The 27141-nt window shown below is 38.6% G+C and overlaps 1 protein-coding gene across 1 annotated transcript in view; it reads left to right on the top strand.

The window, feature by feature from the left end:
- ADAMTSL3 (ADAMTS like 3) overlaps window positions 1-27141 on the top strand; it is a 371178-nt gene that overhangs the window by 194928 nt on the left and 149109 nt on the right. The window contains 4 exon segments of the mRNA XM_027089194.1: window positions 19462-19573; window positions 22595-22733; window positions 23859-23909; window positions 24603-24807. Coding sequence (XP_026944995.1) covers window positions 19462-19573; window positions 22595-22733; window positions 23859-23909; window positions 24603-24807 — 507 coding nt within the window.

Here is a 27141-nt window from a genome sequence, read left to right as displayed (position 1 = left end):
TCTTTGACAGGAGCTTTGTGAAAGGCTTTTGGGGAAGCCAACAGTCATCTCTCTTTCCTTCTGTTCTCTCTCATCCATTGTTATACATAAATTCTGGGCTTGGTTTGCTTCTCTTAGGGTTTTCCCATTTGATGCTCAAGTGATAAAACACACACACACACACACACACACACAACCTTTTTAAAAATTCTCTTCTCATTCCTACTCAGAAGATCTGTATTCTTCTCAAGTCAATTTGGAGATATCTGACCAAGTAGGAGACATTAGTACAGTGATGGGATGGGAGAAATAGCCACAAAGGTTAAAATTTTAAGATATTGTTTGGTGAAAGTATTAGCATGGAAAATGTACTGTTTATTGATCCCATGCATAAAAACACATAAACTGTTTACTTCTACAAGTGTATGTGTACACACACATGTGTATGTATATGAGTATGTGTGTGTATACATTTTTTTAAAATTTGAGAGGATACAATTCCTAACTGAAAACACTGAGGAAACAATGGCTATTTTAGAGGGAATTGGTGCTTTGGGGGAGTGATCTTAGTTTTACTTATAATATTTTAATACTTACAATAGTTCTTAAAAAAACACAGTCATATATCACCTGTGTAATTAAAAATTACTTCACACCTTCTTGCCCCAATTATATATTCACCTCTTAATAGAATGCATTTTAGCAGCATGTTGCCACTGTCTGAATTTGTACGCAGCCTTCTATTTTCCTGTCTCGGAGTTCTAGTTTCCTCAGATTTAATAAACAATTCCAGGCTTTAACTTCAGTTTCTGGAAAGGTTTTGATCTCCCTTGACTGGAAAGGTTTTCTTTTAAAGAATATATATATATATATATATATATTTTTACTTATCAAAGAGGGTGTTACACACAGCTGTCGGACTCATGCATAAATAGGAACTCATTTTTGTGCCTACAGCCATTTTCTTTCATGAACGTGATGTGCGCGGTAGAAGAGAAATTGGCAAAATCAGAGACACTCTGATGAAACAAGAATGACTCTGATGGTTTTCCCTGCCTTATAAGCTTGTCCAAATATTGTGGGTTTCTAGGAAATATCCTTTTCCATTAGTTACTTTTTTTTTTTTCCCTCAGAGCACTGTAGTATTACCCAGCCTGTGTTGTTACTAAGATAAGGAACTCTGCTTCCATTCATCTCTGCTTGGCCCAGGATGCCATCAAGGGGTTGCTGTCCTTTGAGTGGGAGGTTAAAAGTGTGTGTTAGGTCCCTGATGATGGTCAGCCATGTATTTCACTGTATCTCTTTCCATTCCAATCCACCAAGAGCAGCTGAATTAAAAAAAAGGAAGACCTGGCTTCAACCTGAGAGAGAATGTGAAAACCAGCTCTGCCCCTGAGTGCTAATTTCGCTCAGCCATGGGTGCACTGAGATATAAAGGCACCCTCTTTTATACCGTTCCTAGATTAGACCTCATTTCATGGACTTTTAATAAATGGACTGTTGAAAACGACTGTATTCTGACGTAGAGAGTGAAATATGAAGTCTTCCATGGGATGTTAGAGTCTGTTGTGGTTATTGTGCGGATTCTGAAATCTGGCAACTCACTGCACCAATGAGACAAAACTTCTTTTTTCTACTTTTTCAGAAGCTATATTTTCATGATTGGACCATTCTTGAAAAGTGCACTTTTTCTTCTTCCCAGTGTGTTTCTCACTGTACGTTCTTATTTTCCTGAATGATCTGTTTCTCATGGATGACTCTTGTTACTGAGTCACGGGTATTTTTCATGAGAGCCCCTGAGGTATTATTTTGCTTCTGCAATATGTGCATGTTGCCACCAGGGAGCAGTAGAGAGTCTTGAGCCAGTCGTTGATGCTGTATGCTTTGTTGATTGGACTGTAAGAGGCACTATCCATTCAGTGAGAATCTACTGAATATCTGTGAGTAGATACTTGTGCATATCAATTTTAAGTATATGCTTATGAGAATAATCTAGTAAAATAAACTTAAATGGCTTTGAGAAAGACATCTGTTTCTGTGGTTAAGTATTTTAATTATTGCTGGTGGCTTTTCCCCTCTTTAAAAAACATGTCCATCTTCAAGGAAAAAAAAAAGTTTCTCTTCCTTGTGGTCTGAAATCTTCCTCTTTCTCCCATTTGGATACTTTGTGTTTCTGTAGGAAAATGTTTTCTGATTTCTTTTCCCATTAGTTCAGCTAGGCAGGCCTCTGTCTCTGGTTTCCTCCAAACACAGCTCCAGATATTTTGTATATTTTCTACCTACAAAGTCTTTCTTTTCTTTCTGGGGAGTTATGATAGCATGTCTAACTTATCCAGGGCCGAGAGGATTTGAAACTGCCTGTTTTCCTCTCTCTCAAAGAGAAGATTTCAGCCTTGCAATGTGATGCAGACGCTGGCTAAATTCGTATGTTCGCAGGTGCTTCAAAACACAGCAAGCCAGTTTTTAGAGTCTGTGCATGTGTTAGTTTCCTGAGGCTACTGTAACAAAGCACCGTAAACTGGTTGGCTTAAACAACAGATGTTTATGTCTCACAGTGTTAGAGGCTAGAACTCTAAAATCAAGGTGAGGGCAGGTCTGGTTCCTTGTGAGGGCTGTGAGGGACAATTTGTTTCCTAGCCTCTTGGATCCTCAGGTTTTCTCCCTTTGTCTTCACACCACCTTCCCTCTGTGCATGTCCACCTCTGAGCCCCAATTTCCCCTTTACATAAGCATGCCAGTCATACTGGGTTGGACCCACTTTAATGACCTCATCTTAACTTGACTAGATCTGCAAAGACCCTATTTCCAGATAAGATCATATTCTGAGGTTCTGTGAGTTAGGACTTAAACATATGTTTTTGGGGATGGATCCAATTCAGCCCATAACAGTGTCTAACAGAAAAGAAAATTTACCTGTTTCATCATGCCTCCCAATCAGAATTCCACCTCATTTTAAGCATTTGCCATGAATCACAAAGGTAGAAACTGTTGAAATATTACATGATAGTTACTGTAATGTGGTCTGTTGAGGGAAATTTCTTGGTTAAAGCAGTTCAGATACTGTTCTAGTAGTTACCATAATTCACAGCTAAATTATTGGTGTAATATATACACAAATATGAAAAAAGGAGTTTTACAGAAAAATCTATTCCATAAATTTTGGAAATTATTTAGAAGTGGCCAAGTAAGGCAGTTGAGTTTGAATTCATTTTCTTACCATTGTTATAAAATCATTTTCCTAACCAAACAGGAGTAGTATAGGCTTGTAAATGTTAATGTAATTTACATTTGTTAATTTCCCTTTTCTGCCATTCTGTACTTGACCATCTCCCTTGTCAGTGGACCTATTCACCCTGGGGGTTTGAAAGTAGTGGTTAATGATTGGGCTGTTGTTAGCAGGACTGCAAAGAGCATTCATGTTCAACTTTTGATTATTAAGGTAGGATTTTCTTCTTTTTTTTTAGTTTAGACTTTTGTCTTGAACATCAGGCTTATGGAAGGAGATAAGCCTTCTGTAAATTAATTTAGTTCCCATAACATTTCAAGGACCAAGGTTGGGGGACTAAATCAAAGTGTTTCTTCTGCAATATAGAGAATGCCTCTACCCTCAGTAGGGCTGAGCTGTGGGCTTAGTGTCCTCAGCGCCCTACACTCAGGAGGAGCATCTATTGTAGGGAGACCCCAGCCGGGATGTGGAGAGTCGGCTTCCTCTGCCTCAGGTCATTGTGGGTAAAAGAAGAAAACTGGGGACAGGGTGGAGAAAGCAAGGCAATGAGACGTGGATCATGACAGCAGTCACTCTGCAGAGCAGGGAAGCATATTAGGTAGGTTTCAAAGCTAAAGGCAGAGGAGGAGATTTGCTTCACTTTTCATTTACAACCCAAGAGGAAAACGCCTCCTAGGGTGGCCATCTCCATCCACCACTGGGGGAAGCTACCTTGGAATGGAATTGGCATGAGTGCCGTGAAATTTTTAGTCACAGGTTACGTCTAAGTCCAGCTCCCCGGAGTCTCCCTCAGCTCCTGTGTGGCATGGAAGGTATCTAGAAAATTCCATGTACTCTTGGCTGGTCAGCCTTGACATGGTGGGGGCAAAATGATCCTGCAGCGGAGGGGTAAACGTAGAGGGACTGGACATCCTAGTTTGGTCAGAAAAGACCCAGTTTCCACCTGCAGCCCTGACTTAATTCTTAGAAGCTCCTCCTTTCATCCTCAGAAACGTCCTGGCTTGGACAATAAAGCATCTGGTCTCCTTGGTAAGGGGCTGTGAGCCAGGCCAGGGACTGGGGAGGAGTCCCAGCCACACCACCAAGAAACTGAGCACAAGAGTAATGTGGACTGGGCAGGGCAACAGAGGAGCCCACCCACCCTGGCTGGGGAAGAACACAGCTGAGTTCACAGGCACTGAGGCTCCCTGTGGGCCTCCCAGTGGCCAGAGGGACAAGGGACACAGCTGTGGGCCCAAGGACAGGATGAGGACCTCCAGGCATGGATCCAAGGCCTCTTTCCTTTCCCACCTCTGTGAGGTCCTACATCAAAGACCACCATAGAGGAGATTGGTCTGGATAAAGGCACAGCAGAAAGCCTGGATGCTTCCCCACTGGAAACAGCGGTACCTAAAGAGTACTCTTTAAACGAGTGAACCAGAATGACCTCCTAGGATTGAACTCCATTTAAGCTGTTTTCCCCTCCCTCCCTAGTCAGGAGGGGGCTTGTGGAGAAGATCAGAGCAGTTATAAGGGAAGAAGCTGCATCTCTGCGATCGTCTTCATAGAGGATGAGCACTTGTTGTGACTCTACTGCCCGGTCACAAAACACAAAAGCAAAAACAAAATCTTGGGGAAGAAAAACTTCCCTGCAGATTTAATAACTTCATTTTTCTAAAGTTTTTAGGATTGGAGGAAGGGGCATTATTATTTAATTTGTAGTTTTCATTTACTTTGAAGAAAGAATGCTTTATCTTCCTTTTTGCCTGTTTTGCTCTCTAAAATAATACGATATAATGCCAGCATTCTTGGAATTGAAGAACAAATACCCAAGTATGACTCCTTCCTGGAGTTTGGATTAAAATTCTCTTACAGTCAGAAATTCTCAGTGGTAGTAACATGGACTTTTTCCAAGGAAGAATGATAATACTGCATCATGTTTTAATGACATTTAAAGATATTATAATATTAATAGACCTCTAAACAATTGCATTGTCTTTTAAAATGACAATGTGGAGAACTAGAATTGAATGACGTTTCATCAGTATTATAAGTTTAAGCGACGAGTAGGGTGTAGCTTGAGGAAAATATATGGATTGATTGATTTTTTTTTCGGAATTGTGTTATTACCAAAAAAAAAAAAAAGAAGGACAGAGGACCTGAATAGACAGTTTTCCAAAGAAGACATACAAATGGCTAACAAGACATACAAATGGCTAACATACAAATGGCTAACATAACAAATGGCTAACACATGAAAATGTGCCAAGCATCACTAATCATTAGGGAAATGCAAATCAAAACCACAATGAGCTATCACCTCACACCTGTTGGCTTGGCTATTATCAAAAAGACAAGAGAAGACAAGTGTTGGTGAGAATATGGGAAAAACGGACCCCTGTGCACTATTGGTGGGAATGTAAATTGGTGCAGCCACTATGAAGAACAGTATGGAAGTTCCTTAAAAAATTAAAAATAGAGTTACCATATGATCTAGTAATTCTACTTCTGGGAATATATCTGAAGGAAACAAAATCACTGTGACAAAAAGATATCTGCATCCCCATGTTCATTGCAACGTTATTTACAATAGCCAAAACATGGAAACAGCCTCAGTATCCATCAATGGATGAATGGATAAAGAAGATGTGGTATATTTATATATATATATACAATTTTCTTATATGTACATACACACACACACACACACACAGAGGAATATCATTCAGCCATAAAAAGAAGGAAATTCTACCATTTGCAGCAAAATGGATGGACCTATGAGGGAATTATGCTAAGTGAAATAAGTCTGAGAAGGACAAATACTGTATGATTTCACTTACATGTGGAATCCAAAAATAATCGAAACTCACAGGTACAGAGAACAGATTGGTGGTTGCCAGAGGCAGGAAGAGGGTGGGGCAGGTGAAATGGGTGAAGGGAGTCAAAAGGTACAGATTTACAGTTACAAGATAAGTAAGTTCTGGGGATGTAATGTATAGTACAGTGACTAAAGTTAACAATACTCTATTGTATATTTGAAAGTTGCAAAGAGAGTTATCTGAGACACCTGTGGGGGGAAGGAACCTTGGAGCAAAATTAAGCCTCTGGCAGAAAGGGAAAGGGAAATGGATATTGGTAAGCAAGTAAATGCATCTGCAACAATAAGGATTATTTCTTTCTGTAAAACATCGGGGCTTAATGCCTTTTCTTTCCCTCCCTCCCTCCCTCATTTCCTCTCTCCCTCCCTCCTTTCCTCCCTCCTTCCTGTCCTTCCTTCCTTCATTCTATTTCTTTTTGGTGGTAATGAACAAGACTTAGAAAACCATTTCATTATCTCTTAGGTTTATTGATATATTTAGGGTTCTATTTCTGAGTCAATATTGCAATTTCTTATTTTCTCGAGAAGTGTCCAGTTCATCTAATTTTTCAAACTTAACTTTTCAAAAGTAATCATAGCATTCCTTTATCACTAAAAACAAACAAAACAACAACAACAAACTCAACAGTACCTATGTCTCTTTCATTCCTAAACTTGTTCGTTGGCTCCTTGTCTAATTTTTGTTTTGTTCAAACCATCCAAAGATTTGTCTCTGAGACATTTAAGAGCTAGATTCGAGGCTTGGTAACTCTCAGAGTTCATTAAAAAAATTCTATTTTGTAAAGTTTAATTTTTGTTTCCTTTATCTTTACATGGTTTTATTTTGGTATTGTGTTTTTAACTTCTAGAGGTAAATTCTTAATTCATTTTATTTTCAAGTTTTGTTCTCCATTAAATGTATTTAGGGCTATCAGTTTCCCCATACAGAAGTTCTTAATTTTGTTGTGGTGTAGGTTGTTAATTTTAAACTTTATGTGTAAGCTATTTGTATCCTGGCTAAAAAATCTTTGCCTTATTTAGGATCAAAAATATTCTCGTATGTTTTCGTCTGGAAATCTTACTGTTCTACCTTTCATACTAAGAGCTATAATCCAACTAGAATTGATACTTGTATATGTTGTGAAGTGGAATCAGTATCTTTTACCCATGGCTATGCAATTGACCCAAAACCATTAGGTGAAAAGACAATGCCTTCCCCATTTCTCTTAAATCCCAAACTGTATATGTGTGGGTCTATTTCTGCACTCTGTTCTGTTTCATTGACCTATTTGCACCAATACCATTGTGACTTAATTACTGTAGCATTAAAATAAGTCTTGATATCTGGTAGTGTAAGTACTTCAGCTTTGTTCTTGAAGATTATCTTTGATATTCTTGACTCCTTCCATTTCCATATCAATTTTGAAATATGCTTCTACATTTTTATAAAATTCTGCTGATTTTGATTGGAATTGCATTGAATTTGTAGGTCAAATTGGAGAAAATTGACTTTCCAATATCAAGTCTTCCAATCCATAAATACGGTATATTCATCCCTTTGTTTAGTTCTTTTTAAATTCTTCTCAATAATGTTTATAGTTTTCAATGTATGTGATTTGCATATCTTTTGTTAAATTAATTCCCAAATGTTTGTTATTTTGATGTTATTGTAAATGTTTTAAAATTTTTTTCTGTTTGTTTTCTGCTAGAGTATGAAAATCTAATTGATTTTTGTATATTGACATTATATTCTCACTATATTCACTTGCTAATACTAATAGTTTGTGAATTCTCTTGGATTATGTACATACACAGTTATGACACCTGCAAATAATGAACTCTGTTTCTCTTTTCCAATTATTCTATGCTTTTAAAATTTTTTCTTGCTATATTCCGTTACTTAGGACATCTAGTATAATGCTGAATAGAAGTAGTGATGACAGCTATGCTTGTCATGCTTCTCACTTTCAGGACAAAGATCTCTATAATTCCCCAATTGTGTATGATGTTTTCTATAAATTTCTTGTAGATGTTTTTATCTGATGAAATACATTTTTTCCTAGTTTGCATCATTAACGTATATAAGCATGAAATTTTATTAGATGCCTTTTTGCATTTTTTGAAGTGATCATATTTTTTCTTTTTTTCCTTTTAATATAGTGAATTACATTCATTTTCAGACGTTAAACCAATCTTACCTTCCTTTAATTAACCTCAGTTGGTCATTATTATTTTTTATTAGAATTTATTATTAGTATTTACTTATAAGTATTTATTTTATTATTAATAAAAAGGATTATCCTTTTATATATCACGAGGTATGATTTTTTTAATTTCAATTTTATTTTATTTATTTTCTACATACAGCAGTTTCTTATTATTTTTTAAAATAAATATTAATGTATATATGTCAATCCCAATCTCCTAATTCATCACACCACCACACACACCACCCCCCACTGCCCCCGCTTTCCCCTGTTGGTGTCCATATGTTTGTTCTCTACATCTGTGTCTCTGTTTCTGCCTTGCAAACCAGTTCATCTGTACCATTTGTCTAGATTCCAAATATATGCGTTAACATATGATATTTGTTTTCTCTTTCTGACTAACTTCACTCTGTATGACAGTCTCTAGGTCCATCCACATCTCTACAAATGACCCAATTTTGTTCCTTTCTATGGCAGAGTAATAGTCCATTGTATATATGTACCACATCTTCTTTATTCATTCGTCTGTTGATGGGCATTTAGGTTGCTTCCATGACCTGGCTATTGTAAATAGTGCTGCAGTGAACATTGGAGTGCATTTGTCTTTTTGAATTACGGTTTTCTCTGGGTATATGCCCAGTAGTGGGATTGCTGGGTCATATGGTAATTGTACTTTTAGTTTTTTAAGGAACCTCCATACTGTTCTCCATAGTGGCAGTATCAATTTACATTCCCACCAACCGTGCAAGAGGGTGCCCTTTTCTCCACACCCTCTCCAGCATTTGTTGTTTATAGATTTTCTGTTGATGCCCATTCTAACTGGTGTGAGGTGATACCTCATTGTAGTTTTGATTTGCATTTCTCTAATAATTAGTGATGTTGAACATCTTTTCATGTGCCTCTTAGTCATCTGTATGTCTTCTTTGGAGAAATGTCTATTTAGGTCTTCTGCCCATTTTTGGATTGGGTTGTTTGTTTTTTTAATATTGAGCTGCATGAGCTGTTTATATGTTTTGGTGATTAATTCTTTGTCCATTGATTTGTTTGCAAATATTTTCTCCCATTCTAAGGGTTGTCTTTTTGTATTGTTTATGGTTTCCATTACTGTGAAAAAGCTTTGAAGTTTCATTAGGCCCCATTTGTTTATTTTTGCTTTTATTTCCATCACTCTAGGAGGTTGGTCAAAAAAGATCTTGCTGTGATTTATGTCAGAGAGTGTTCTTCCTAAGTTTTCCTCTAAGAGTTTTATAGTGTCTGGTCGTACATTTAGGCCTCTAATCTATTTTGAGTTTATTTTTGTATATGGTGTTAGGGAGTGTTCTAATTACATTCTTTTACAAGTAGCAGTCCAGTTTTCCCAGCACCACTTATTGAAGAGACTGTCTTTTCTCCACTGTATATCCTTGCCTCTTTTGTCATAGATTAGTTGACCATAGGTGGGTGGGTTTATCTCTGGGCTTTCTACCCTGTTCCATTGATCTATATTTCTGTTTTTGTGCCAGTACCATATTGTTTTGATGAGTGCCACTTTGTAGTATAGTCTGAAGTCAGGGAGCCTGATTCCTCCAGCTCCGTTTTTTTTCCTCAAGATTGCTTTGGCTATTCGGGGTCTTTTGTGTCTCCATACAAATTTTAAGATTTTTTTGTTCTAGTTCTGTCAAAATGCCAGGGGTAATTTGATAGGGATTGCAGTGAATCTGTAGATTGCTTCAGGTAGTATAGTTATTTTCACAATATTGATTCTTCCAATCCAAGAGCATGTTATATCTCTCCATCTGTTTTTGTGTCATCTTTGTTTCTTTCCTCAGTGTCTTATAGTTTTCTGAGTACAGGTCTTTTACCTCCTTAGGTAGGTTTATTCCTAGGTATTTTATTCTTTTTGTTGCAATGGTAAACGGGAGTGTTTCCTTACATTCTCTTTCTGATCTTCTGTTGTTAGTGTACAGGAATGCAAAAGATTTCTGTGCATTAATTTTGTATCCTGAAACGTTACCAAATTCATTGATTAGCTCTAGTAGTTTTCTGGTGGCATCTTTAGGATTCTCTGTGTATAGTAGAATATCATCTGCAAACAGTGACTGTTTTACTTCTTCTTTTCCAATTTGTATTCCTTTTATTTCTTTTTCTTCTCTGATTGCTGTGGTTAGGACTTCCAAAGCTATGTTGCATCAGAGTGGCGAGAGTGGACATCCTTGTCTTGTTCCAGATCTAGAGGAAATGCTTTCAGTTTTTCGCCATTGAGAATGATGTTTGCTCTGGGTTTGTCATATATGGCCTTTATTATGTTGAGGTAGGTAGGTTCCCTCTATGCCCACTTTCTGGATAGTTTTTATCATAAATGGGTGTTTTGTCAAAACTTTTTGTCAAAAGCTTTTTCTGCACCTATTGAGATGATTGTATGGTTTTTATTTTTCAATTTGTTAATAAGGTGTATCACATTGATTGATTTGTGTATATTGAAGAATCCTTGCATCCCTGGGATAAATCCCACTTGATCATGGTGTATGATCCTTTTAATATGTTGTTGGATTCTGTTTGCTAGTATTTTGTTGAGGATTTTTGCATTTGTATTCATCAGTGATATTGGTCTGTAATTTTCTTTTTTTGTAGTATCTCTGTCTGGTTTTGGTATCAAGGTGATGGTAGCCTTGTAGAATGAGTTTGGGAGTGTTCCTTCCTCTGAAATTTTTTGACTGAGTTTGAGAGGGATGGGTGTTAGCTCTTCTCTAAAAGTTCGATAGAATCCACCTGTGAAGCCCCCTGACCCTGGACTTTTGTTTGTTGGAAGATTTTTAATCACAGTTTCAATTTCATTACTTGTGATTGGTCTGTTCATATTTTCTATTTCTTCTTGGTTCAGTCTCGGAAGGTTATACCTTTCTAAGAATTTGTCCATTTCTTCCAGGTTGTCCATTTAATTGGCATAGAGTTGCTTATAGTAGTCTTTTATGATGCTTTTTATTTCTGCGGTGTCTGTTGTAACTTCTCCTTTTTCATTTCTAATTTTATTGATTTTAGTCCTCTCCCTCTTTTTATTGATGAGTCTGGCTAAAGGTTTATCAATTTTGTTCATCTTCTCAAGGAATCAGCTTTTAGTTTTATTGATCTTTGCTATTGTTTTCTTTGTTTCCATTTCATTTATTTCTGCTCTGATCTTTATGATTTCTTTCCTTCTGCTAACTTTGGGTTTCATTTGTTCTTCTTTCTCAAGTTACTTTAGGTGTAAGGTTAGCTTGTTTATTTGAGATGTTTCTTTTTTCTTATGGTAGGATTGTATTGCTATAAACTTCCCTCTTAGAACTCCTTTTGCTGCATCCTATAGGTTTTGGATCATCGTGTTCTCGTTGTCATTTGTCTTTAGGTATTTTTTGATTTCCTCTTTGATTTCTTCAGTGATCTCTTGGTTATTTAGTAACATATTGTTTAGCCTCCATGTGTTTGTATTTTTTACTTTACTTTTTTTTCCCTGTAATTGATTTCTAATCTCATAGCATTGTGGTGGGAAAAGATGCTTGATATGATTTCAATTTTCTTCAGTTTACTGAGGCTGATTTGTGACCCAAGATGTGATCTATACTGGAGAATGTTCTGTGTGCACTTGAGAAGAAAGTGTAGTCTGCTGTTTTTGGATGGAATGTCCTATAAATATCAATTAAATCTATCAGGTCTATTGTGTCATTTAAAGCTTTTGTTTCCTTATTAATTTTCTGTCTGGATGATCTGTCCATTGATGTAAGTGAGGTGTTAACGTCCCCCACTATTATTGTGTTACTGTTGATTTCCTCTTTTATAGCTCTTAACATTTGCCTTATGTATTGAGGTGCTCCTATGTTGGGTGCATATATATTTATAATTTTATAATATATTTTTATAATATTATATATAAATATAATTTATAATATAATTTTATAATATATCTTTTTGGATTGATCCCTTGATCATTATGTAATGTCCTTCCTTGTCTCTTATAATATTCTTTATTTTAAAGTCTATTTTATCTGATATGAGTATTGCTACTCCAGCTTTCTTTTGATTTCCATTTGCAGGGAGTACGTTTTTCCATCCCCTCATTTTCAGTCTGTATGTGGCCGTAGGTCTGACTTGGGTCTCTTGTAGACAGCGTATATATGGGTCTTGTTTATGTATCCATGCAGCGAACCTGTGTCTCTTGGTTGGAGCACTTAATCCATTCGCATTTAAGGTAATTATTGATATGTATGTTCCTATTACTATTTTCTTAATTGGTTTGGGTTTCTTTTTGTAGATCCTTTTCTTCTCTTGCATTTCCCACTTAGAGAAGTTCCTTTAGCATTTGTTGTAGAGCAGGTTTGGTGGTGCTGAATTCTCTTAGCTTTTGCTTGTCTGTAAAGCTTCATCGAATCTGAATGACATCCTTGCCAGATAGAGTAATCTTGTTTGTAGGTTCTTCCGTTTCATCACTTTAATATATCATGCCACTCCCTTTTGGCTTGTTGAGTTTCTGCTGAGAAATCAGCTGTTAACCTTATGCAAGTTCCCTTGTATGTTATTTGTCATTTTTCCCTTGCTGCTTTTAATAATTTTTCTTTGTCTTTAATTTTTGCCAGTGTGATTACTATGTGTCTTGGCATGTTTCTCCTTGGGTTTGTCCTGCCTGGGACTCTCTATGCTTCTTGGACTTGGGTGGCTATTTCCTTTCCCATATTAGGGAATTTTCGACTATACTCTCTTCAGATATTTTCTCGGATCCTTTCTCTCTTCTCCTTCTGGGACCCCTATAATGTGAATGTTGGTGTGTTTAATGTTGTCCCAGAGGTCTCTTAGGCTGTCTTCATTTCTTTTCATTCTTTTTTCTTTATTCTGTTCTGTGGCAGTGATTTCCACCATTCTGTCTTCCAGGTCACTTATCCGGTCTTCTGCCTCAGTTATTCTGCTATTGATTCCTTGTAGTGTTTTTTTCATTTCAGTTATTTTATTGTTCATCTCTGTTTGTTTGTTCTTTAATTCTTCTAGGTCTTTGTTAAATATTTCTTGCATCTTCTCGATCTTTGCCTCCATTCTTTTTCCGAGGTCCCTGATCATCTTCACTATCATTATTCTGAATTCTTTTTCTGGAAGGTTGCCTATCTCCACTTGATTTAGTTGTTTTTCTGGGATTTTATCTTGTTCCTTCATCTGGTACATAGTCCTCTGCCTTTTCATTTTGTCTGCCTTTCTGTGAATATGGTTTTCATTTACAGGCTGCAGGATTGTAGTTCTCCTTGTTTCTGCTCTCTGCCCTCTGGTGGATGAGGCTATCTGAGAGGCTTGTGCAAGCTTCCTGATGGGAGAGACTGGTAGTGGGTAGAGCTGGGTGTTGCTCTGGTGGGCAGAGCTCAGTAAAACTATAATCCACTTGTCTGCTGATGGGTGGTGCTGGGTTTCCTCCCTGTTGGTTGTTTGGCCTGAGGTGACCCAGCACTGGAGGCTACAGCTCTTTGGTGTGACTAATGGTGGACTCCGGGAGGGTTCACGCCAAGGAATACTTCCCAGAACTTCTGTTGCCAGTGTTCTTGTCCCCGTGGTGAGCCACAGCCATCCCCTGCCTCTGCAGGAGAACCTCCAACACCAGCAGGTACGTTTGGTTCAGTTTCCTGTGGGGTCACTGCTCCTTCTACCTGGGTCCTGATGTGTACACTACTTTTTGTGTGCCCTCCAAGAGTGGAGTCTCTGTTTCCCCCAGTCCTGTCGAAGTCCTGCACTTAAATCCCGCTAGCCTTCAAAGTCTGATTCTCTGGGAATTCCTCCTCCCATTGCTGGACCCCCAGGTTGGGAAGCCTGACGTGGGGCTCAGAACCTTCACTCCAGTGGGTGGACTTCTGTGGTATAATTATTCTCCAGTTTGTGAGTCACCCACCCAGCGGTTATGGGATTTGATTTTATTGTGATTGTGCCCCTCCTACCATCTCACTGTGGCTTCTCCTTTGTCTTTGGTTGTGGGGTATCTTTTTTGGTGAGTTCCAGTGTCTTCCTGTCAATGACTGTTCAGCAGTTAGTTGTGATTCTGATGCTCTCGCAAGAGGGAGTTGGCACACGTCCTTCTACTCTGCCATCTTGAACCTCTGTTGTTCCCTTTCCCAATGATTTTAAATTATTTTATTTATGATTCTTTTTCGGTATTTGTTTCCAGGAGAGGTTTTTGTTTTGGGGGTTGTTTTTCCCTGTAACGTCTTTTTTGGGTCTTGGTATTAATTTTACACTAGGTTTATAAAACAAATTGAGAAGTATCTCCTCTGTTCTTATTTTCTGTAACAGTTTGTGTGAGATTGCTATTACTTGACTAATCAGATGTTTTATTCCCTTATGTGTCAGTTTTGTTTCAAGGAATTTGTCTATTTCAACTAGCTTTTTGAAAGTTATTGGCATAGATTTTTTATGGTATTGTCTTATTTCTTCATTGTGTGGAGAATCTGTAGCAAGTCTTCTTTCTCATTCCTAATTTTGATTATTTGTCCCTACTCTTTTTTTTCCTTAATCAGTCATGTTGGAGGTCTATCAATTTTATGAGACTTCACAGAAATACCCTTTGGCTTTATAAACCACTTTAAAGTAGTTTCATTCTCATATCATTAATGTTTGCTCTTATCTTTATTGTTACCATCTCTCTACTTTCTCCAGATTCAATATGTTATTCTTCTTCTAACCTTTTTTTATATAAATTTATTTACTTATTTATTTTTGGCTGCATGGGGTCTTCATTGCTGCACCCAGGCTTTCTCTAGTTGTGGCGAGTGGGGGCTACTCTTTGTTGCAGTGCGTGGGCTTCTCATTGCGGTGGCTTCTCTGGGCTTCGGTGGCGAAGCATGGGCTCTAGGTGCACATGCTTCAGTAGTTGTGGCAGGCAGGCTCAGTAGTTGTGGCTTGCAGGCTCTAGAGTGCACGCTCAGTAGTTGTGGCGCATGGGCTTAGTTGCTCCGTGGCATGTGGGATCTGCCTGGACCAGCGATCGAACATTGGCATTGCCAATGCCAATCCCCTGCCTTGGCAGGTGGATTCTTAACCACTGCACCACCAGGGAAGTCCTTTTCTAACTTTTGGGGATGGCTGTTTAGACCAGTGATTTTCATCCAATTTTTCCATAACATATGCTTTTAACTCTGTAAATTTCTCTCAAAGTATGCTTTAGATTTTTTTCCACAGAGTTTGATATGAAGTCTTTTTCTTCATCATTCAGTTAAGTGGTATTGTAATTTCCATAGTGATATATATGATATAGTGATATAGTGACTTATAGAATATTAGAAGTGTAGCATCCAAGTATGTGGGAATTTTCAAGTAATCTCATCATTTTATACCTTAATTCTACTATAGTCAAATAACATTATATTATTTTAATGTTTTGAAATTTGTTAAAACTTAATTTGTGGCTCAGAATGTAGCAGATTTTGGAAGACTATGATATGTAGTCTTCTGATGTTGAGCACAATGTTCTACATATGTCAATTAGGTCATATTTATTAATGGTTTCATGCAAAATTATAGCCTTACTGATTTTTGTCTGCTTATTCTGTTAGTTACCACAAGAGACCTGGTAAAACTACCACTATGACTGTGCATTTGTCTATACTTTTTCTGTTTCTTGTCAATTGTTGAATTATATATTTTGAGGTTAGGTGGTTAGGTACACTCACATTTAGAATCATTACCTCTTCTAATGACTTGACCTCTTTATCATTGTGAAATATTTTCTTTCAGCACTTTGAAGATATTACTTCATTGTCTTCTGGCTTCCATTTATTCTGTTGAGAATTCAGCTTTTAGTCTTATTTTTGTTCCTTAGAAGGTAATGTGTCTTTTTTCTTTGCCTGCTTTCAAGTGTTTTCTCTTTGTTTTTGGTTTTCATCAGTTTGACTCTGATATAATTAATAACTTTCTTCTGCTTGAGGTTCCTGGTGCTTCATGGATCTGTAGCTTGATATCCGTCATCAGTTTTGGAAGATTTTCTCATTTATGACCTCTTCAGATATAGCTTCTATCTTATTCTCTTTTTCTGGGACTACAATTATACCTTTATCTCAAATGTCTAATTTCCATTTTCTTTTTATCTGTCAGTTTGCTAATTCTCTGAATAGGTGTATATAATCCAGAAGTCAGCAGATTATGCCCAGCAAGCTGACCAACTGTCTTTGTAAATGGAGTTTACAGCTACCCTCATTTATTTATATATTACTTGTGGCTGCTTTTGCACCACACCAGCAGAGTTGAATAATTGCAACTGAGATAACGTGGCCTGAAAACTCACTTTTACTATCTGGTTCTTTAAGATAATATTTGATGAACCCCAGTCTAGTCTACTAAGTCTATTCATTGAGAGATTTATTTAAATTATTTTGCTTTTTATTTGTACAATCACATTTTATTTTTGTTATAGTTTCTTTGTTTCTGGTGAAATTCTCCATCTTGTCATTTAATTTCTTGAACATTTTAGTCACAGTATCTTTGTCTAAGTTTTCTTAAAAACAGAGCCTGAGGCGAAAGCTATGTGCTAACACATGATTTTTGACCATGGGAATAGAATGAGGTGTTGCTAGGCCCTCAAGCCGGGAAATAAGACATGAAGCCAAGGCCAGAGTTACAGGAAATGGTAGTGGTATACTTACACTTTTAAGTTTCTATCAGTTAATGCCCATATCTGGATTTCCTATTTTTCTGATTATATATCTATTTTCCCACCTTTTCAGTTGGTGTTAAATTTTATCTTTGTTGTATATCTAGGGTTAAAGTTTTGCTGCATATAGTAGAGGAAAGATTATAGATACCATTTGAGACTGGATTAATTATTGCTTCTAGAAGACAGATTAGCAGCTAATCACCTTCATCCAAGGGACTGAAATAATTTGAATCTGGGCATCATTCCCTTTGAAAACTGGAATATTTCCAGTATATTTTTTTGGCTGCATTGGGTCTTCTTTGCCGCACGCAGCCTTTCTCTAGTTGTGGTGAGTGGGGGCTACTCTTTGTTGCAGTGTGCGGGCTTCTCACTGCAGTAGCTTATCTTGTGGCAGAGCACAGGCTCTAGGCATGCAGGCTTCAGTAGTTGCAGCATGTGGGCCCAGTAGTTGCTGCACATGGGCCGTAGAGCACGTGGGCTTCAGTAGTTGTGGTGCACGGGCTCAGTAGTTGCGGCTCATGGGCTCTAGAGCACAGGCTCAGTAGTTATGGTGTACAGGCTTAGTTGCTGTGGCAAATGGGATCTTCCCAGACCAGGGCTTGAACCCGTGTCTCCTGCATTGGCAGGCAGATTCTTAACCGCTGCGCCACCAGGGAAGTCCTTTCCAGTCTACTCTTATTCCTAGGATACAGCTTTCTGGGGTCCCAGCTGGGAGCCTGGGCTGTTTACCAACACTCCTCACCTTGGTGGGCCTGGAGCTCCAGGTTTTGCTGCCTCAGCCACTTGAGTCTGACAGGCCTGCTCAGCTTCTCAGCTGCTCAGTTACCACTTGTAAAATGGAAAATGTCTTGAGCAGAAAGGTGGTACCAAAGGTGGTACCAAATGTCATGCTCACATGTCTGGGCTTCCTTTGTGTCTGGGATATTGGCCTTGCACATCCTCACTACTACGGTTGTTTTCTGATGCCTTCAAGTACATTAAAAAGTATTCTATGCAGCACTTTTACTTATTCTCAGTGGGAGGATTCATCAGAAACAAACCCGTTCTTCCATAGCCAGAAGCAGAACTACTTAGAAGTCTTTTCTGTGCTATCCTCATCCCATCACTGTAACCCTGCCCCTCCCTCCCTCCACACACATCTCCTGTCTGGAATTTTTCACCATTTTATAATTTTACAATTTCTTTTTACTATTTTATAATTAAATACATCAAAGTTTTCTTTTTTGGTCAACCCTTATTTAGATTTCCTAATAAGTTTTACTGATTTATTTCACCATTACTGCTTCTTGCATCTCACTACTTTCTTGTGGATTTATATTACTTCTTTTTCAGTATATCCTTTCATAGTTTTTTCTTTTTCCTAGTGAGAGCTTCTGAGTGATAAAGTTTCTGTCATTTTGTGTCTGAGAAAAACTTTATTTCACTGATTACTGATTGATAATTTGATCATAGATTGTTTATAAGTTGACAGTTGATTAGCAATGAATAATTTGGTTGTAGAATTCTAGATTAAAAAACTATTGTCCCTCATCACTTTGAAGGTATGCTTTTCTTTTCTTGCATCCATTATTGTCTGTGAGAAGTCTGATGCCATTCTGATTCTCACTCCTTTGTAGGGAATCATTTTTTTTCTTTCTGATAACTTTCAGAATTTCTCTTTATCCTTGTTGTTGTATTTTTTACAATGTCTGCTCAGAACTTTATGAATATTTTTAGACTGAGTACTTCTGTTTTTCTTAAGGTCTAGGAAATTCTCAACAGTGATGCAATCAAATATCACCTTTTCATTATTTTTTCTATTCTTTCTCTTGAACTCCATGTGATGCTGGCATTTCTGGATCTATCTCCCACAGCTTAACCTTTGTTTTCCCTCTCTTTTTCTTTTTGTGTTGTGTTCTGGGACTTTTCCTCAATTCACTCATTTGTTCAATCAGGAGGGAAGGAAAAAAAACGTAGGGAGAGGACTTGCTGCCTGAGTAAAATAACCTGAAAGTAAACTTACCTCTGTCTATAACTGCTTGCTCACTCTCAGTGGTACCCCTCCTCTATTTTAATTAGATACTGAAAGGCTTCTATGCAAACACCATGGATTTGTGTACATTTGAGTTTCTATAGTTGTGCTTTCAGCAGGATTTTTCAGAAGGATCTGCTTAAAGATGCTTAAAGATGTTGTTATTATAAATGTAAGAATCGCAGTTTGTGCCATGTTGTAAGCAAACCCAGATTACATTTCCTGTCTCATCTCCTGTTCTCATGGAAATTAAAATCAAATGTATTGGGAAGAAAAATAAAAAATAAATAAACTAAAAATGGACCTACATTTTTGTGAACTCATTCATAGGCATAGAATTATCTGGAAAAATGACTCCAAGGAGATTGGTCAAAGATCCTCTGAGATCCCATTTATGAGAAATCTAATCGAAATGCTGTCACATCTTAAAATTCTGGGAATCTTCATGCACCAGAGTTTATTGTGATAGATGTGTTTGTCTACGTAGGTGACTTGTGTTCACCTGATGTTGAAAGATGTGGAAGGCACTAGCTCCTTGCATGCGAATATGTTATCAAAGTTGTCTCCGTCCAGACCAGGTACACTGCGGCCAAGGACAGCGTGGTCCAGTTCTTCTTTTACCAGCCAATCAGTCATCAGTGGAGACAAACTGACTTCTTTCCCTGCACTGTGACATGTGGAGGAGGTGAGGCACAGACTTTGTTCATGAATATTTAGAGCTCAGAGTTAGAAATGACACGTTTGCTTTTTTGAAGCTGACTTTAAAGTTAGCGTGGTACTACCAAATGTAAAATAGATAGCTAGTGGGAAGCAGCCACGTAGCACAGGGAGATCAGCTCGGTGCTTTGTGACCACCTAGAGGGGTGGGGTAGGGGGAGGGTGGGAGGGAGGGAGACGCCAGAGGGAGGGGATATGGGGATATATGTCTATGTGTAGCTGACTCACTTTGTTATCCAGAAGAAACTAACACAACGTTGTAAAGCAATTATACTCCAATAAAGATGTTAAAAAAAAAGTAGCATGGTAATTAGAGATATGTAACCACACAGCATCTTACTCAGTGGCCTGGAATGCAGTGGTTTTAATGAATGTGCGTTTGCTTTATTCTTGAACATAGGTGAAAACTGGATGTAGAAAACACCCTTTACTTTGGGCAAAGAGCTGGAAACATGTTTGCATGTCTCTCATGGACTCCAGAATAAAAGCCAAGAGATAGGGGGGATTTTTAATTCTTACCCATCAGAAAAACAAATACCTCTTTCTTTTTAATTTATTCCCTAGCTCTCACACACAGAGAGACGTTCTCATTTGGACACCTAAGTTAAAAGAGAAGCTTTCCGTTCTGGGAGGGACATGTATAATGGGACTAAGCTTATTAGTTCAGTTGGTTCAGTTCTTGGGAGGAGAATAGATGTTTCTCGTAGCTGGTGCCCAAGGAAAGACACGATCAGTCCTGCTGGAACCTTCAATGGAAGCTCCTGGCTGTGTGACTGTCCACCAAAGATAGCGTTGGCCCAATATCCTGCCACTTTCTATACACTGGCAGAATTTCAATACATTTGTTCATAATGTAGGAAGGCAGTCTGCCTTATTTCTTTCTCTTTTAGATATCTCTGTACTGCTACAAAATTAAAGAGGAAAATTAATTGTCTTTCCCCAAATTATAAACACCTGTATGCTCCTTGTCTCCTCCTAGAAATATGTTTCCATTTAGAGCAAAGATTTTTTTCTTTAACTCAAGGAACTGTAATCTCATTCTCTTATTGTCTTGGGGAAAAATAAAAACATACCCGTAAAACCCACAAGGAAAGCATTACCAAAATTCAATTATGTTAGTAATCAAATCTACATGATTTGTGTTAAGTGGCATTTCAGGGTTTTTGGTGTAATCAGGAAAATTAGCTCGCTGGTCTCCAAGGTATTTGGATGGACTTTCCTGGTCTTGTCTGCAATCATCTATGTGGGATACTTGAGATTAGTTTGGAGAAAGTACCGAGATTGCCACTGTCATCTGATATTGCAGACTTTCTAGCAGATATTGGCACCCAAGTAATACTTTATTGACTCCATTTGGATTTTCGTTCCTGTGGTTTTGACCTTGCTTTTTATAATGCATACCAGTCTGTCCTTCCACACTCAGCTTACATTTAAGCCTCGACTTGTAGAAAGCTGTCTATTGGTTTATAAAATCAGATTCCTCTCAGCAATTGGGCCTTTAAATGTATTTTTAGAACTTTAGACCAGTTGGCTGAGACTGAGAACTTAACTTCGGGGTTTTTTTTGTTTGTTTTTTTTGTGGGTGTTTTTTTTGGTGAAGAGCTCATTCTGGTTTTGAAAAATTACTTTTTTAAAAACTTAACATGACGCTTATGTAGTGACAGGAAACCTGGAATCAAATCTTTCAGGAAGTTAGAAGCATCATTTTGTGAGTTGTTTTTTAAGTTTATAGCACTCATCCTTGTGGAATGTTCACTCTCCTCAGAGACTGTACAAATTGAATTTAATAGAATCAGGAATAAGTCTTCATTCCTTCTTCTTTGAAGGCTTATGAGGCAGAGGCAGATGTAGGCGGGGAGGGTTTTGTTCCTCTCTGTATAGACAATGCTTATTTTCCCAGTTAGAAAGTTCATTGTCATCAGAGGTACCCCTAGGTACCCCAGGACAGGAAATTAGTAAAATGTACAAGCAGTGGCATATTATAAAAAAGAAAGAAGCAACAGTACAAGGGTAGTTCTCCGAAATGTAATGTTGCGTGAGAAAAGTAGAAAACAGAACAGGACTTAAAACACAGTATCATTAATTTAGTCAAAACAGATACACACAAAACAAAATTACAGAAGACAGATGTATAGTTAAGGACATATAAACAATAAATAGATGTCTCTGGGGGATTGTAATGGGAGTGGTGATGGGAGAAGAGAAAGTATACGGAAACAAGAGAGCCTTGCACAGTGCCAGGATGAGGAGACGTGACAATGAATAACTAACTACCTTCTGTACCTGAGCTCCAAACATTTTCAGAGGCGTCTATTGTAACTTTTAGTTATAAGTGCTAAGAGTCACACAATCAGTTCAAGTAGTCATTCTCCATCTTGGCCACACATGTTAGTCATCTTAGAAGAACCTGAGAGTCTTTTTTAAAAAGTCTTTTTTTTTGCTGCTGCTGCTGCACCATATCACCTAGCATCTGTCTAGAGATTTACATTTTGAACAAAGCTTTGACGCACGTGATCTTATTCGCTCCCCACAACAACTCTAAACCTAAAGTAGTTCGGGAAACTGAAAATAGCACTCAGTCCAATTGTTAGCTCTCCATAGGTGCTTTGGCTAAAGAGCCTTACGCCCCCTTGGGATTAAGCGGTGGGGATCTGCTGCTTCTACTACCCCGCAGCCTGGGAATAAAGGAACAACTTTATTTCTTTGGTCTCAACGCAATCATGGCAACAGAAAGCACCCGCTCCTTCCACTTTGACCAGTGGAAATGCTGATTTCTTGGCTGCAGTGCTTCTGATTTAATTGGACCAGGAAGGGACCTGGGCGTTGGTGTAATAAAAGCCTCCCAAGTGGTTCTGTTATACGCCCAGAGTTGAGAACCACTGAGTTAAGTTTCTTAAAGAGGAATAAAAAAGTGTGTGCCAAGTGATAACTTTGCCAAGTAAACCCCGAATGGATGCGATCTTCAGACTTTCTTGTTCTGCTGCTTTAGGGTATCAGCTCAATTCTGCTGAATGTGTGGATATCCGGTTGAAGAGGGTGGTTCCTGACCATTATTGCCATTACTACCCTGAGAATGTGAAACCAAAACCAAAACTGAAGGAGTGCAGCATGGATCCTTGCCCATCAAGGTTTGCATAACTGCCCATACCCTTCTTCCTTTAAAAAGAAACAAATCAACTGCAGCTGGGACTGACCCACCGTTGCCAGGCAACACATTGCCACGGCGTGACCTTGAACGTACACTGGTGGCGGGTACCTGTCTTCACATTTATCACCGTGGTCAGTAGGAATTAGGCTCATCAGCTTACTCAGTCTAGTTCTCTCTTGCGGGCTATGTGTCCATGTGCTGTGATCTTTGACTGTTTATAATGAACCTCTTTGAGCATCTCCTGCACATACAGCATGAACGTTCTCTTCATCCAAGTACAGTGTCTAGTCCATCCGAACGCCGTAAATATCAGTAACTCACCATTTTAGCTTTTTAAACTGGGTCACCGATCACCACGTTTTGACTTTTGAAGTGTACACATTAAGTTCAGTATAAATAATGCATGGTACAAGGAAGTGAAGAGTTTTAATGCCAGAGCAGTAAAGCTATGCATAAACTATCCTGCTGCATAATTTAGTACCTGATGACTTGGATTGTCTGGGGAAGTTTCCTGGCTTTACTACAGTATCTTAAAATAACAGCATACTGTCAAGTCCCAGAATCCCCCACTTATCTGCCAGCTGGCTAAGGCAGAAGTGTGCAAGTGGAAAAGGAAGCATTCTCAGTGGATTTCATTTCCTATCACGAAGCAGTGCATGTCCGGTAATCCCAGGTGTATGTAATTATTAATAGAGGCCTTTTCAAAAGGCAAATTCTGTGAAACAAAATGGTTTTCTAAAGATCCTGCTAATATGACAGTGTGTTACTGTCATTAATATATTTTATCAGACTAACCTGCTAAGATGATAAAAGGGAATAAATAGATTTATCTAAATTAAGAGAAACTCTTTCCTTTGATGAATACATATTACTAGTTCCATTGTCTACATTTTCATATAGAATTGGGGATGTTGTGTGTCAGAGATTTTCCTAAAAATTAAGGAGATTGTGGCTGAATTTGGGGGGAAATGGTTCATAACATTCGGCATATTTAGTTTTTAATTTGAAAGAGCTCTGTCTTTTGGGATGTCACACCTGTACTAGTCAAATTAATAAATGCGTTAATTGATTAGAAATTGTATTCTCACAATGATTTCATTTGTAGTGATGGATTTAAAGAGATCATGCCCTATGACCACTTCCAACCTCTCCCTCGGTGAGTTACAGGTTTCCTTTTTCTTTCTGTCATATGCTCTAAGTAATTTGCAAGGAACTGTAGTATCTGTAGCAATAGACTAAAATGTAAGAGGGACAGTTATTAGACCTTTCACAGAGAGATAAGGGAACACAGACTTCAAGTCCATAATAAGAAAGATCTTTCTAAGAATTATATGGAATAGGCTGGCTCAGAGGGTGATGTTTTCTGTCACTGGAGATGTCAAGCGTATCTTGATAACTGGGTATTATAGAGGGACCTCAAGCATTGCAATTGATCAGAAATCTGCATTCCCTTTTATACCTAGATGACTAGGATGGTTCTTTCCGACTTTGAGATTCTGTGATTCCCTAGTAATGTTGTCCATTGGTGTTTTATAGTTTAGAGACTGTTTGAAGATGCGTTCACACTCTATAGTTTAATTTATTTGATTCTCACAATGGCCCTGTTGTGGTAATACATGAGGGCAGGTGTCTTACTCCCATTTGACAATAACCTTCGGGTCAGAGGAGTTAAGTACCTTGGGACTGCAGATTGTGTGTAGCAGTTAAGATTAAAGTCTTAAGGTTCCAATTCTGTGCTCTTTCAACTGAACCACAACTGTTATCCCAAGGCTGTACTTTTTGCAATCAACTTTGCAAACTTGAAACAAGCAACAAATAAATAATGTGTTTTCGTTTGTTTGCTTTTGAGCTGGGAACATAATCCTTGGACTGCGTGTTCGGTGTCCTGTGGAGGTGGGATTCAAAGACGGAGCTTCGTGTGTGTGGAGGAGTCCATGCATGGAGAGATACTGCAAGTGGAAGAGTGGAAGTGCATGTATGCGCCTAAACCCAAGGTTATGCAAACCTGCAATCTGTTCGACTGTCCCAAGTGGATTGCCATGGAGTGGTCTCAGGTAAGATTTGAGTACACGCCACTTTTTTTAGAAATTAGTTAATTTTAGGCTGCATTGGGTCTTGGTTGCTGTGTGCGGGCTTTCTCTAGTTGCAGCAAGCGGGGGCTACCCTTTGTTGCGGTGCGTGGGCTTCTCATTGCAGTGGCTTCTCTTGTTGCGGAACACGGGCTCTAGGCGCGGGGTTCCAGAGTGCAGGCTCAGTGGTTGTGGCGCACGGGCTTAGTTGCTCCGCGGCATGTGGGATCTTCCCCGACCAGGGCTCGAGCCTGTGTCCCCTGCATTGGCAGGTGGATTCTTAACCACTGTGCCACTGGGGAAGTCCCGAGTACACGCCACTTTTTAATTCAATCTCAGATTTTAATGATTATTTGCTATGCTCCCAACACTGTACTGGGCAACTTGGGGGAGGCAGAAGTTGTATATGAACGGGGTTCCTACTCCCAAAGAGCTTGGGAAGAGCCAGTTGGAGGACAGTGTAAGAGAGAACATTGCAGGCATCAACGCAGGTAAGAACAATTAATTAAGAACCATGGTACATCTGAACGGAACAGGCATTGGAGCAGAGTTGATCGGGAAGTCTTTGTTGCCCTTGTAGTGCTTGACCCATCTTTAAGATTTAACCAAACGAGAGCCTAGTGAAGACATCACTGTGAGGTAGGGCCAAGCCGAAACGGCTGAGCAAAGGCAGAAATGACACAGAATGACTAGATGTTGAAAAAGGCCCTAATTGATCTGGATTAAAGAGAGAACCCACGTGACTAAGAATTGGAAGATTGGGGCTTCCCTGGTTGCATGGTGATTAAGAATCCGCCTGCCAATGCAGGGCACACGGGTTCGATCCCTGGTCTGGGAAGATCCCACATGCCGTGGAGCAACTAAGCCCGTGTGCCACAACTACTGAACCTGCGCTCTAGAGCCCGGGAGCCACGACAAGAGAAGCCACTGCAATGAGAAGCCCGCACACTGCAACGAAGAGTAGCCCCTGCTTGCCGCAACTAGAGAAAGCCTGCGCACAGCAACCAAGACCCAATGCGGCCAAAAGTAAATTAAAAAAAAAAAAAGAATTGGAAAATTCAGATGGAGATGATAAAACTGACATTAGAGGTATGTTCTTAGTCTGGTGGTTACTAAGAAGCTTCGCTATTTTTGTTGAGGAAAATAAATGTAATATATTTTAAGTAATTGAGGCAATAGACTGATGCTGGGAAGGACCAGAGGCAGGCAGTCTATTTGGAAGCCATTGAGGTGTCAGGTGGTGAGAAAAGAGAAAAGGGCAACATCACAGAGATATAACAAGGCCTCGTGTTAGGTTAGCTTAGTTTCCTCTCTAGGGAGATGAGCAAGTAAACCTCTAGAGCAAATAAAGTGTAGTTGGATTAGTCAAAAAATTGCAGGTATTGGTATTTAATATTTTAAGCTTAAACTTTTAATTTGCTAGAGGGTGAGACATAATTGACTCATGTTTCTTTAGCTCTTTTGCGTGATCCCTACATATTTAGTTCAACACACACATGCATTTATCTATTTATTTATTGAGTGTGCCAGCTGCCATCCTAGGGAGTAAATAAAACCTGCTTCTACCCCCCCCCCAAAAGCTCATAATCCAGTTGCAGAAACCATATATGCAAATGAACAGTTGTGACGCAGTGTGACGCTGCAGTGAGCTGTATGATGTCCTGTATGGCCGGCACACAGAGGTGGGGTGATTCACTCTACTTGAAGGTGTCAGAGCAGGTTTCCGAAAGGAGGAAGCACTTGAACTGAAACTTGAAGAGTAGAGATAAGTGAGTTTTCTGGGTGAAAGGCCCGCTTCCAGCCCCAGTTTACAGATGCTATCTCATCACAGTCCTTTTCTGATATCCCTGGCTCAAAATCATCACCCCCTACTGCTTCATTTGTACTTAGTAGGGCGGTAGTTATCCATCCTTTTTTGTTCACATACCAAAAGAAGTTTGGAAAATTACATACCCCTTCATAATATATTTAGGTTGACATCTAAAATTTTTATCACAAGTTTAAATTTAAAAAAATCGAAGAATGTCATTTCTAACACGTCTTGAAGGCTGACATTTTAAAATAAAAGTGTTATAGCATTAAAAAAAATATGTCCAGTAGAATGTAAATGCCATGTGCCATCTTCCATTTTTAAAAAACATATGAACAAGCTCTTGAATAATTTGAATGTTTTGCATTATTTCCCCTTGAACTCACATTTTTAAACCACTCCCCCCCACAGAATTTATCCTAATATAATGTACTTTTATGCTTTAAAGTCGTTTATTGGTTACCCTATACTACTTTTCTCTAAGAAAATACATGTAGCCGTTGAAAGTA

The sequence above is a fragment of the Aethalodelphis obliquidens genome, unplaced genomic scaffold (genome assembly GCF_003676395.1).
Source record: "Aethalodelphis obliquidens isolate GAN/ISIS:26980383/991018 unplaced genomic scaffold, ASM367639v1 scaffold65, whole genome shotgun sequence".
Lineage (NCBI taxonomy): Eukaryota > Metazoa > Chordata > Mammalia > Artiodactyla > Delphinidae > Aethalodelphis > Aethalodelphis obliquidens.
The sequence above is the reverse complement of the archived record's forward strand: the minus strand, read 5'-3'. Positions and strand labels throughout refer to the sequence as shown.